Genomic DNA, 12,608 nt, shown 5'->3' with positions numbered 1-12,608 from the left:
GCAAAATATTTAAATCAAAACGCATAACCAGCTTTTGAGTAAGCAGAAAAAATTAAGTAGTAGTTTGAGATTTGGTTTTTTTTTTTTTGTTCAACCAAATGTAGTCTAACTTTTATATATATATATATATATATATATATATATATATATATATATATATATATAAACTATGAACGTCAAATCAGATTTTGATCTATAATTTATTTTACTTTAATCTTTAGAATAAATGGCTTATGGTTTCGTTATCACTCATCGTTATAAACTTATAATGTTGAATTCTTCTATTTGTTTTAATTAAAAAATTTAACAACGTGAGACAAATTAAAATTAAAAGAGTTGGTGCTGCTCTTGTGTTATATATAGTGTGTATATATTAGTGTATAACCGAAAATAGTTAATTAGTTAAAGCTGAGTTAGTTAGTTAGTTAAACTCTGCTTTCTCTCTATATCTATTTTGTATGTATAGCTTAGCCTAACTTTAGTTTAAATAAGCAGCTGTACTCAATCAGTTGTAATTCAGTTTTACACTTTATGAAATGAAAATCACAAAATATCTTCTCTCAAGTTTAGCTCAGTTTATCTTCAATATGGTATCGAGCTTGATTTCTTTTCCGATCCAGATCTGAGTTTCTATCTCGATCTAGATCTGTCATTTCTTCTTTTCCAATCCAGATCTGAGTTTCTATCTCGATCTAGATCTGTCATTTCTTCTTTTCAACTTCGATCCTGTTCTTCATAATGAATTCTGCTTCCGCACAAACTCTTCCCAATCTTCATCCGCTGTTTCTGCGTTTAGATCGCACAAATTATGCTTTTTGGAGAATTCAAGTTCTTACTACGATTCGTGCTCATGGATTTGATGAGCATATCTCTTCCACAGCTGCATCACCATCTCCTTTCCTCCCTACATCATCACATTGTTCTCTTCCTAATCCAGAATATCAGCGCTGGCTTAGGAAAGATCAATTCCTCATGAGCTGGATGCTCTCTTCGATTAGTGAGTCTATGCTTGGCTATGTGGTACGCTGCGATTCGGCGTATGCAATCTGGAATGTTCTTGAACAGCTTTTTCAGTCTCAGTCTCGTGCTCGTGTGCTGCAATTGAAAAATCTTTTGCAATCGCAAAAGAAAGGCTCTCTTAGTGTTGATGATTACTTTCTGAAAATGCGAGGCTTAGCTGATCAACTTAGTGCAGTTGGCACTATTATTTCTGATGCTGAACTTGGAGATCACATTTTAAATGGTTTTGGTAATGACTATGAAGCTGTAGTCATCAATCTTATGCATCGATCTGATCCGCCAAACCTACAGGAAATGCAATATGCACTTCAGTCGCATGAGATTCGATTATCTCAACAAAATTCTTTCTCCTTGACAGATCCTACAGCACATTTTGCTCAGCGTGGTGGCCATCGTGGTGGTTATAGAGGCCGTGGTATGATAGGCCGAGGCACAAACTTCAAATCTGGCAAAACTTCTGTTATATGTCAGCTATGTTCTAAACCAGGCCATGTAGCACTCAAGTGTTACAAACGTTTTGATGTTCATTTCACAGGGGCTGATATTACAAATGTGTCTAATGCTAATCCGCAGGCCTATTTTACAGATCTCACTCAACCGTCTGAATATGAATATGAAGAAGATGATGGTCTCTGGTATGTTGACAGTGGCGCCACCAACCATATCACTCATAGCTTGCAAAATCTGCAGTCTCCATCTACCTACTCTGGATCTGAGGCTCTTACAGTTGGTAATGGTAAGATGATTCCTATAGATTCTATTGGTTCCAATGTCGTTTCATCTATTTCAAATCCAGCCTCATCCTTACTTCTAAACAATATCCTTTTTGTTCCACAAATCACTAAAAACCTCATTAGCATATCTCAGTTTACCAAAGATAATAATGTGCTTTTTGAATTTCATGATACTTGTTGTATTGTGAAGGACAAGAAAACATTGCAACCACTTCTCAAGGGCAAACTACACAAGGGGCTGTATCAGATGGATCTGTCCAAGCTCTGTTCTAAACCTGCTGCTGGTGCACTTTCTATTCCACACTCTTCTCATACTCTCTGTAATACAAATAGTCAGATTTCTTCTTCATGTAAACCTTCATTCTCATGTAATCTGACTTGCTCTCAATTAAATAAAATTGATCTTTGGCATAAAAAGCTTGGTCATCCACATTCTAATGTACTAGCTCATGTTCTTAAAACTTTACAGATATCTGCTAGTTCTTCCACACTTAGTTTCTGTGATGCTTGTAGTACTGGAAAAATACATCAAAAGCCTCATCTCACACAACCCCTAAAGACCACACATCCTTTTCAATTGGTACATTCTGATTTATGGGGCCCTACTTCTGTACCAACACCTCAAGGGTTTAGATATTACATCCATTTTGTAGATGACTATACTAGATATACTTGGGTTTTTCCATTAGTTCTTAAGTCTGATGCATATAAAACAGTCCAACAATTTCTTGAAATGGTGAAGTGTCAATTCTCTACCACTATTAAAACTTTTCAATCTGACTGGGGGGGAGAATATAGAAAATTAGAACCCTATCTTAAATCTCTTGGCATTCATTTTCAACATCCCTGTCCCCACATACATCCACAAAATGGGAAAGCTGAAAGGAAGCATCAACATATCGTTGATACTGGACTAACCATGTTAACTCAGGCCTCTTTACCACTTAAATACTGGTGGTTTGCTTTTGAGGCAGCAGCCTTCCTCATTAATCGACTTCCTACAGCTACACTTCACATGAAATCTCCCTATCAAGCCCTATACAGTACCCTACCAGACTATTCCTATCTTAAAGTGTTTGGGTGTACATGTTTTCCTTATCTCAAACCTTACAATACCCACAAACTACAATTTAGGTCTACAAAATGTATCTTTCTAGGCTATAGTCAAAATCATAAGGGATACAAATGTCTCAGTCCAAGTGGTAGGATTTACATAGCAGATACTGTTCATTTTAATGAACATGAATTTCCATATTCCCAACTTTTTCCCCAATCATCATCACCTCCTACTCCTACTGCTAATTCCTTCCTTTTCTTCACTCCACCAGTACTTCCTCCATCTGCCACTGCATCTCCTCCTCACTCTCCTCCTCCCTCTCCTTATCACTCTACTTCAGCTACTTCTCCAACTACCTCTTCTACTTCATCTGTTGAATCCACATCTCTTCATTCATCTTCATCTTCTCCATCTCAGCCTACTGATCTTCCTCCTCTACTCAACCCCTCTTCTACACTTCAGTCCACTGCTCCTCCGCTACTCAACTCTTCTTCTCCATCTCAGCCTCCTAATCATAATAATCATACCATGATCACTAGATCCAAAGCAGGTATCCATAAGCCTAAAATGTTTACTATTACATGTGAACCTGCTTCCTCATCTGATACTTCTCCACACTGTTATCTTACAACCATCAGCACCACTCCTGTTCCTAACTTACCATTATCTCTGGAAGAAGCCTTAGCTCATCCAGGATGGTATGATGCTATGACTAAAGAATTTGATGCTATACTTGGAAAAGGAACTTGGGTTTTAGTTCCACCTGATTCCAGTCAGAAAGTTATAAGCAACAAATGGGTATTTCGTGTCAAGCTACATCCTGATTATACCCTTGATAAGTTGAAGGCTAGACTTGTATCTCGAGGGTTTGAACAATTAGCTGGGATTGACTTCATGGAGACTTTTAGTCCTGTAGTTAAACCATCTACCATTCGGTTGGTTTTCTCTATAGCAGCTTCTAAAGGGTGGCAGATTCAACAGATAGATGTCAATAATGCATTCCTCAATGGTGCTCTTACTGATACAATTTATATGGCTCAACCTGCGGGCTTTGAAAACATTGAACATCCTGATTATGTATGCAAGTTAAACAAAGCTTTATATGGTTTGAAACAGGCCCCAAGGGCCTGGTATGATACTCTAAAGACAGAAATCTGCTCTCTTGGTTTTCTCAGATCCACCTCAGATTTTTCTCTCTTTTATCATAGACAAGGTGTCTCTCTCACTCTTATTTTGGTTTATGTTGATGATATACTAGTCACAGGTGATAATCCTGAGTTGGTTCAATCTGTTATTACTCATCTTCATAACAAATTCTCAGTCAAGTTACTTGGACCAGTGAGTTATTTTTTGGGAATTGAAGTTCAACATGTGGATGGCAGCTTTAATCTCAGTCAACAAAAATACATTCATGAGCTGCTGCACAAGACAAAGATGTTAGAGTGTAAGCCATGCCCTACACCTATGACTCCTGCCACTAAACTTTCTAAAATCAGTGGCACTCCTTTTGATGATCCTACTTTGTATAGAAGTACAATAGGTGCTTTACAGTACCTTTGCCTGACAAGACCAGATATTGCGTATACCGTGAACAAGCTTAGCCAGTTCTTATCTGCACCAACTGATGATCACTGGAGTTCTTGCAAAAGGCTTCTAAGGTACCTTAAGGGTACACTTTCTCTTCATCTCTCATTTACTCCTTCATCTTCATCTCAGTTGATCAGCTATTCTGATGCCGACTATGCTAGTTGCCCAGATGATCGACGATCCACAGGTGGTCACTGCATTTATCTTGGTACTAATCTTGTTACATGGTCTGCTAAAAAGCAGGATGTTGTTTCGAGGAGTAGCGCAGAATCTGAGTATCGCAGCTTAGCAAATGCTGCAACTGATGTGGTGTGGTTACATGGTTTATGTAAAGAACTTGGTGTTTCTCTTCCTACTCCTCATAAAATTTGGTGTGATAATATTAGCGCTATTGCGATTGCTGGGAACCCTGTGTTTCATGCCAGGACGAAGCACATAGAGGTTGATGTGCATTATGTTAGAGAAAAAGTGATGGATGGTACAGTTGAAATTGGTCATGTTCCTTCTGTAGATCAAGTCGCTGATATATTCACCAAAGCTTTGGCTGACACACGTTTTTGTGCTCTTCGACACCGACTCAATCTTCGTGGTGCAGCACCAGATTAATCTTGTTGGGGGTGTATTAGTGTATAACCGAAAATAGTTAATTAGTTAAAGCTGAGTTAGTTAGTTAGTTAAACTCTGCTTTCTCTCTATATCTATTTTGTATGTATAGCTTAGCCTAACTTTAGTTTAAATAAGCAGCTGTACTCAATCAGTTGTAATTCAGTTTTACACTTTATGAAATGAAAATCACAAAATATCTTCTCTCAAGTTTAGCTCAGTTTATCTTCAATAGTATATATATAATACTACTATTTCTCTTTCGTCTCAACAAATCTCAAGTAGTTAACCACACACTAAAACAGAGCACAGCAAAAGCAATTCCATGGGAGGTGTCCGGTCAAATTCTGCGGAGCTGCACGACGGCGAGGTCGCCAAAGCTTCTCCCATCGCCTCCGCCGCCGCCGCGCCAATTGAACTCGACGCCGGTGCACAATTTGTTCTCAAGTCCAGAGGTGCGATATATGCAGATTTGATATATGATTCAAAATATCGTATTGTTTTAATTTGGCTTCTGCAAATTTTGGATCTGATCTTCATCCATTTGCATCGAGCTCTGTGCAGAACTCGAATATATATATCTATATATGGCCTAGATATCATCTATATTGATTTTTTTATTGAATCGCTTTTTGATAATTATCGGCAAAAACAATGTAATTTAGTTGGTTGTCAAATTAGGATCGTGGATACACTGCGGGTACCACCTGTCGACGTCGATCGTAGCTCCGGCGCTGTTGAGCCTTCCATTTGCATTTGCTTCGCTGGGATGGACGGCTGGGATTTTATGCCTGCTGATCGGAGCGGTGGTGACATTCTACGCCTACAACTTGCTCTGTCTCGTGCTCGAACACAATGCTAATTTGGGACACCGCCACCTCCGATTTCGAGATATGGCCAATCACATACTAGGTACCTCTCTCTCTCAAACATAAAAAAAAAAAATTAATTAATATATATGTTTGGGTATAAGTATGGCTATAAACAATACAATACACACACTAGGCTTATTTGGTGCATGGGATTAAAATATTTATAAGATATTATACTATCTCTTTCAACTTTCATATTTATGCATACTTTTCTTTTTTATACGTTCTTTAAATTTATACATTTCCTACTTTTAGATACTATTTCAAATATAATTTTTACAATTTTATCTTTATAACTTACATTATTTACCAATAATCTATTTAACAATATTCTTTATGTGAGGCTCTTTCTTCATTATCAAGACCCTAAACAATTTTTCATTAAAATTTGTGCCTAACCTATGCATATTTATGGGGGACGAATGAAGTATTTTGTTTGGTGTGATGTATTAAAATTATACTCATAAAATTTTAATTCTTAAAATATCTTTATAATCAAACTATTCAATAATGACACTTTGCGTATTCCATACTACTTCTTACCAAATAAAATATAGAGTGTCATAGTTATATTATACACCTTAATCATTGGTGACGAATGAGCCCTAAATGTATACAATATATAAATTTTAGTGTTAATGGATAAAAATGCTCATATTTATAACTTCTAATTAAAAATGTCCACTTTTATAATAAAAAAACTTGATCCTATTGCCAAATCAAAGTGAAGAATTGAAATTACCTTGAATATTAATGATTTTACATTATTTTTTTGTATAAAGTCTTACACTTTTTTGACACATGTACGAATGTTTAAGAAAAAATAGATTGCTCTAGAAAAAGTTGGTTGTTGTCGCTACTTTTCCAATGGGCACACCAACCTATTTTTGTTTTGTTAATATATTGATAGAGACATTAAGAATAATTTAGTCAGTTTAGGCATAAACATAATAATTTTATAAAAATAGGCATTTTTTATTACAACTTAATAAAATTGGACATTTTAAATTTTTACTCTAAATTCTATGACATTAACTAAATTGATTAGAGGAGTTGATACTGATAGGTGATAGCGATAGTTTTACAGCGAATAACATGAGAATTTCCCAATTCTATATTGTCCCCCACCCCGGCTTACCTTTTATTTTAGGTCAATATTATAGCCTCCCCTTCCTCAATGAAATGCATTCATTTGTATTTATTTCACTTAAAGACTTACCCTTATTCGAAAAGGCTAGTTTCAATGAGAGTTTAATTTTTCTCTCACTTACTATGTCCATTTAGAAAACAATAAATCTATGCAGTCACATTATGTAAAAAAATAAGTTAAATAAATTAAATTATTTTCTATTTAGGTAAATTATGGGTGGCCACAATGTGACTGTTTAGCATTACTCTTTAGAAAAACTAAACGATAAGCTTAGCATGCATTATAAACTTTTCTTTCATTTATTAAAGACTTACCATTATGGAATATTTACATTTCAACTTTCTTTCATTCATTATGTGGAAATTTCTATTTTTGTTCCTCATAATGATAAGCCTAAGCATGCATCCTAACACATGAAATGCAAAATATATATATAAGGCCCTATTAATAGATGTATTAAGTAGAAAATAGAAGGTTGATCATTCCCATCTATATGGAAGACAAAATTGGTTGGTGGATGATAAGTGATAGCTCTGGATCCCACTGAAAGTTTCATGAACTAATATCCAAATTCAAATGCATGCATGTTACTTTCATTTTTGCTGTCACTGCCATAAATCTTTCCATGTTTTATTTTATATTAAGTTTGTTTGCATTCCCATGCCATGTATGTTATCATGTCGTCGGCCAAATATAAAAAAAAAATTATATTAATAAAATAAAATGCGTGAACATAATTACCAGTATTAGTTTTCTTTTCTTTTTTGAAAAATGAGAGGTTTAGTTTGTGTAGCCGACATAGGGGCACTTTTAATTAGCTTCTTTTCTTTTCTCTTTTTCTAATTTTTGGAGAAGTTTAGGCAGATATTTTTGGAAAATTCTATCGTGCATAAGCTTCAATACAGCGATATTTTTGACTATGGTGGTTAATAATGAGAAGAAACGTGGAGGATCTGTAGTCAGAGCCGTACATAGATTGATTTTGAAGAATTTAATGTTGGTCCAAAACTTGGCCCCCCAATAAAAGTCTTATGTACGTGTGACTATTCTAACTGTGTTTATACAAAGGAAAAGGCCCCCTACGATTCAACGTACATCCCTCCATAAAAAATAGTTCAAACAAAAATCGATACGAATTTTAAGAAAAATAATTATTGTATTACTAAGTTATGAGAGGATTGGTCTCACTTAAAACTATCTTCCTATATAAGTTCATTTATATCTTATTCATCTCGTAAAAATAATCTTAATTTTCTATTTTGAAACATTCATATAAAATATTTTATTTATAGATACTATACCACAACAAATCAACACATCACACTGAATATATCAACCTATTTACTTATTTCACCGTATCATTTTATCACATATTATCCACTAAGGTGGATTCCTTTATTTACTCTAATACTACTGTTAAAGTGAATTTCTTTCTCTAGTCACAATACACTCGGCTATAATTATGAAAATTAAGATTATTTTATATTACGAATTTATGGATTGTGAAGGCTATAAATTTATGGATTGTGAAGGCTATAAATTATCGATGATGAAGCATATGATAGGAATTTACAATTTATGGATTGTGAAGGCTATAAGTTATCGAACCTAATTTCATTGTAGGACCACAGTCCACAGAAATGGTCGTATTTAATTTAATCATCTGAATATGATCGGGTGGAAAATTAGAGTTTCAACCTTAAAAATAATTGAATGATTATGATTAGTTGAGGTTAATTTTATTAACAGGACCATTATGGGGCAAATACTACGTGGGACCAATTCAATTCTTGGTGTGCTATGGTGCTGTAGTTGGGTGCACTCTTTTAGGAGGACAGTGCCTGAAGGTTAGTGTTGCCCAAATAAACCGGAACCGCCGGCTCGGCCGGTGAACCGGCCTAATGGTCAATGGTTCCGGCCCGTTGAGTGACAATTATTTTTATGGTTAATTACCTATAAATACACAATTATATATATTTTTTAAAAAAATTTGATCTGAGCCCAAAATTTGATGGCTAATAACTTGATTGTTTAAATTACAATGGGCCATCTGAAGATATCGTTGGAAAGTTCTTGACGTTATTTTTTTAATGATACTTATATTGTTGTGTTTTGATCACTTGAACTGTTAAAAAAAATAGCATGAAAGTTGATGTCATGAAACTCTATATTTTTTTCTTTTTTTTCAACTGAGTATTTTTTATGACCAAAACCCAACAACATATGTATCATTAGATATGTTTCCAACAGTATTTTTGAATTGCCCTTTGAATTTCAGATAATCAAGTTATTGATCATTGAATTTTTGGAGTAGTTAAATTAATTCCAAAAAATTAAAAAATGTATGTATTTTTTAACAAAAAATAGATGTGATTAAATATCAAAAATTTAAATATAAATTATGTATTTATAAACAATTAATCTGTATTTTTACGTCTTAACTGTTTCATTCCTTATTTTCTAGGAATAGGATATTCAACGAATATAAAATTTTCCAGTCATTTTTGTTGGTGGATGATGGAATTGGAATACCAGTAAAGTAGTAAACTAAAATGACTGCAATAAAATTGGATTAATAGTGTTTTATGTCTCGAACTTTTGACGTTTTTCATAAAATGTTCTGAATTTTCATTTTCTCCTAAAAAATTCCGAACTTTCAACTTTTTCCATAAAATGTCCCGCTATGCAAAATTTGGTTACGGAAAGATGACTTATCTCGCGCAGATGAAATATTTTGAAAACCTCCATTATTGAAAAATCATATTAGGAACAATCGTTGTTGGAAAATGCTGAAAATTTGGAGTTTTTTGTCATCTTTTCGTCACCAGATCTTGTATAGCGGGACATTTTATGAAAAAAGTTGAAAGTTCGGGATTTTTTAGGAGAAAATGAAAGTTCGGGACATTTTATGGAAAATGCCGAAAATTCGGGACACAAAACACTATTAAGCTAAAAATTTTCCAATTTTGAATGCGATAAATCATTGGTTGCAACGTCGGTCGTTTAATAATTCATTGCTCACATATATATATGCTGTATTAATGACTGGCTTTGAAAAGGATAACTAAGACCTCCAAAATAAATTCACATGATGATACGTACGTACAGAAATTAAATGACTATTAACTATTCAAATCACAATTAAATTCAATGACTATCCAAAATAAATTCACATGATGATACGTACGTACAGAAATAAATTCACATGATGATACGTACGAACAGGAGTATATTCAAAGGCAAAGAGAGTGCATAAAAAAGACCATCACTATTCTAAGTTATGTGAAGATTGACTATTAACTGAAGTGGATGAATCGCATTGTAGTAAAACTAGCATGCAGGAATAGAATTAAACGAGAATGGAATTGATTTAGGAATAAAACGATGATGACGATGGAATGGAATGAAATATAAAATTTTTATGGTTGGTATCTATCAGGAATAAATAGATAGGAATGAAATAGAATAATAACAATAATAATAGAAATTATTATTATTATTATTAAATTTGTCAAAATAAAAAGTAAATAAAGAAAGTTTCATTAAAAAAGAAATAAAAACTTATTTTTGAGTAATCCCATATACGTGGGAATATACAATACCATAGGGGAGGGGAGGAATAGCTAATCCCATGTTTATGGGAATAAGCATTCCATCGGAAATGATGATTTCTATTACAAAATTCATACTATGACTATTAGGAATGAACGCAGAAATGATCATTCCATTCTTGCATGCCAGCTATATAAAAGTATACAAGAAGCTTTAATTCTTGCATGTAATAACTCGGATGTATTCTTGATTTATTTAGGCAATATACTTGCTGTCGAAACCGGAGGGAAACATGAAACTCTACGAATTTGTGATAATATTTGGTGGGCTAATGCTAATTTTAGCTCAAATCCCATCTTTTCACTCGTTGAGATATATCAACATGGTTTCTTTGATACTATCCCTCACCTACAGTGCGTGTGCTACTGCTGGTTCTGTATATTATGGTAAGTGTTACACACAAAAAATTCAATTATCAGATCATATTTTTTACCAAGATTAATTATATGATCATCTGATAAAATATCCAAGGGAGCTCATCTAAGGGACCAAGCAAAGATTACTCTATAAAAGGCAACGATGAAACTCGAATTTTTGGTATGTTCAATGCAATGGCCATTATTGCCACCACTTATGGCAATGGGATCATCCCAGAGATACAGGTATGTTAATTTTTTTTATGCCCCATATAATATCATATAGGAGATGTAAAACGACGTCGTTTCTTGTGCAAGGCGACGATAGCGCCGCCGGTGAAGGGGAAGATGTTCAAGGGGCTGTGCATGTGTTACGCAGTGGTGTTGTCAACTTTCTTCAGTGTTTCCATTTCTGGATATTGGGCGTTTGGCAACCAAGCTGAAGGCCTCATTCTCAGCAACTTCTTGAAAGATGGCAAATCGCTGCTGCCCAAATGGTTCATTTTGATGACTAATGCCTTCACAATTCTGCAGCTATCAGCTGTTGCCGTGGTGAGAATACACACTCATCAACATAATTTGTACACACACACACATAAATGGGGTGTAATCGTCTAATCGAGCCGAGCCTAGCCGAATACGGTTGTGTTCAAGCTTGGTTCTTTATTATCAAATCGTACCTCCAGCCTTATTCACTTAATACGTATATACTTCAAGTCTCACGAGTTTATTCGATAGTCGAGCCCAAACTAGGTTTCAGTATTTAGCTATATGTTTAAAATAGTACTCCCTTCATCCACGAAAAGATGTCTTTAGGAAGGGTGACGCGAATTTTAAGAAAAATTTTGTTGTTTATTTAATGAGTGGAGAAAGGGGCCCACAGATTAAGAAAAATGGAAAAAGTTAATTAAGTTAGTGAGTGGAGAAAGGGACCCACAAATTATTACTAAAAATAGATTATGACATCTTTTTAATTCATTTAGCTAACGAGCTTCACTTAACGAGGTCGAACGAACTTTCATCGACTCGTGACCCGAATAACTTGGTTCGTTTACAACTCATGCAGGTGTACTTGCAGCCGACGAACGAGATTCTTGAACAAGCATTTGCAGATGCCAAGAGTGGGCAGTTCTCGGCGCGCAACGTGGTTCCGAGGCTGATCTCGCGGTCGCTCTCGGTGGCCGTGGCGACCACCCTCGCCGCGATGCTCCCGTTTTTCGGGGACATCAACGCACTCATCGGAGCGTTTGGGTTCTTGCCGCTCGACTTCGTGCTTCCTTTTGTGTTGTTCAACGCAACGTTCAAACCGTCGAAGAGGGGGCTCACCTTCTGGGTGAATACCACCATTGCTGTGGTGTTCTCAGTTATAGGGGCTGCGGCGGCAGTGGCGGCGGTGAGGCAGATCACTCTTGATGCCAAATTATACCGATTGTTTGCCAATGTCTGATCACTCACATATATATGCATGTGTAAACTCTAAGCTAGCTAGAGAGAAGAATAGGAATAGGAGTGAGTATTTATTAACTTGTGCCAAACAAACTAATCATACTCTTCTAAAAAGAAGAGACTATATGATCTAATTTTATTTTTTGATTTCTCAATTATTTTTGATGTTTT

General features: G+C 35.1%; 1 protein-coding gene across 1 annotated transcript; it reads left to right on the top strand.

Moving 5' to 3' along the window:
* The first annotated feature begins 274 nt into the window (after positions 1 to 274).
* On the top strand, positions 275 to 12,595 carry LOC131000146 (GABA transporter 1). Its single transcript, XM_057925924.1, has 8 exons — positions 275 to 374; positions 5,244 to 5,456; positions 5,683 to 5,913; positions 8,773 to 8,870; positions 10,835 to 11,021; positions 11,107 to 11,237; positions 11,310 to 11,543; positions 12,058 to 12,595. The coding sequence occupies exons 2-8, from the start codon at positions 5,327 to 5,329 to the stop codon at positions 12,436 to 12,438; spliced, it is 1,392 nt and encodes a 463-aa protein (XP_057781907.1). The 5' UTR covers positions 275 to 374; positions 5,244 to 5,326; the 3' UTR covers positions 12,439 to 12,595.
* The last annotated feature ends 13 nt before the right edge of the window (positions 12,596 to 12,608 follow it).

Source organism: Salvia miltiorrhiza, chromosome 8 (assembly GCF_028751815.1).
Source record: "Salvia miltiorrhiza cultivar Shanhuang (shh) chromosome 8, IMPLAD_Smil_shh, whole genome shotgun sequence".
Taxonomy (NCBI): Eukaryota; Viridiplantae; Streptophyta; class Magnoliopsida; order Lamiales; family Lamiaceae; genus Salvia; species Salvia miltiorrhiza.
Note: the sequence above shows the minus strand (reverse complement) of the source record. Positions and strands in the feature narration are given on the sequence as shown.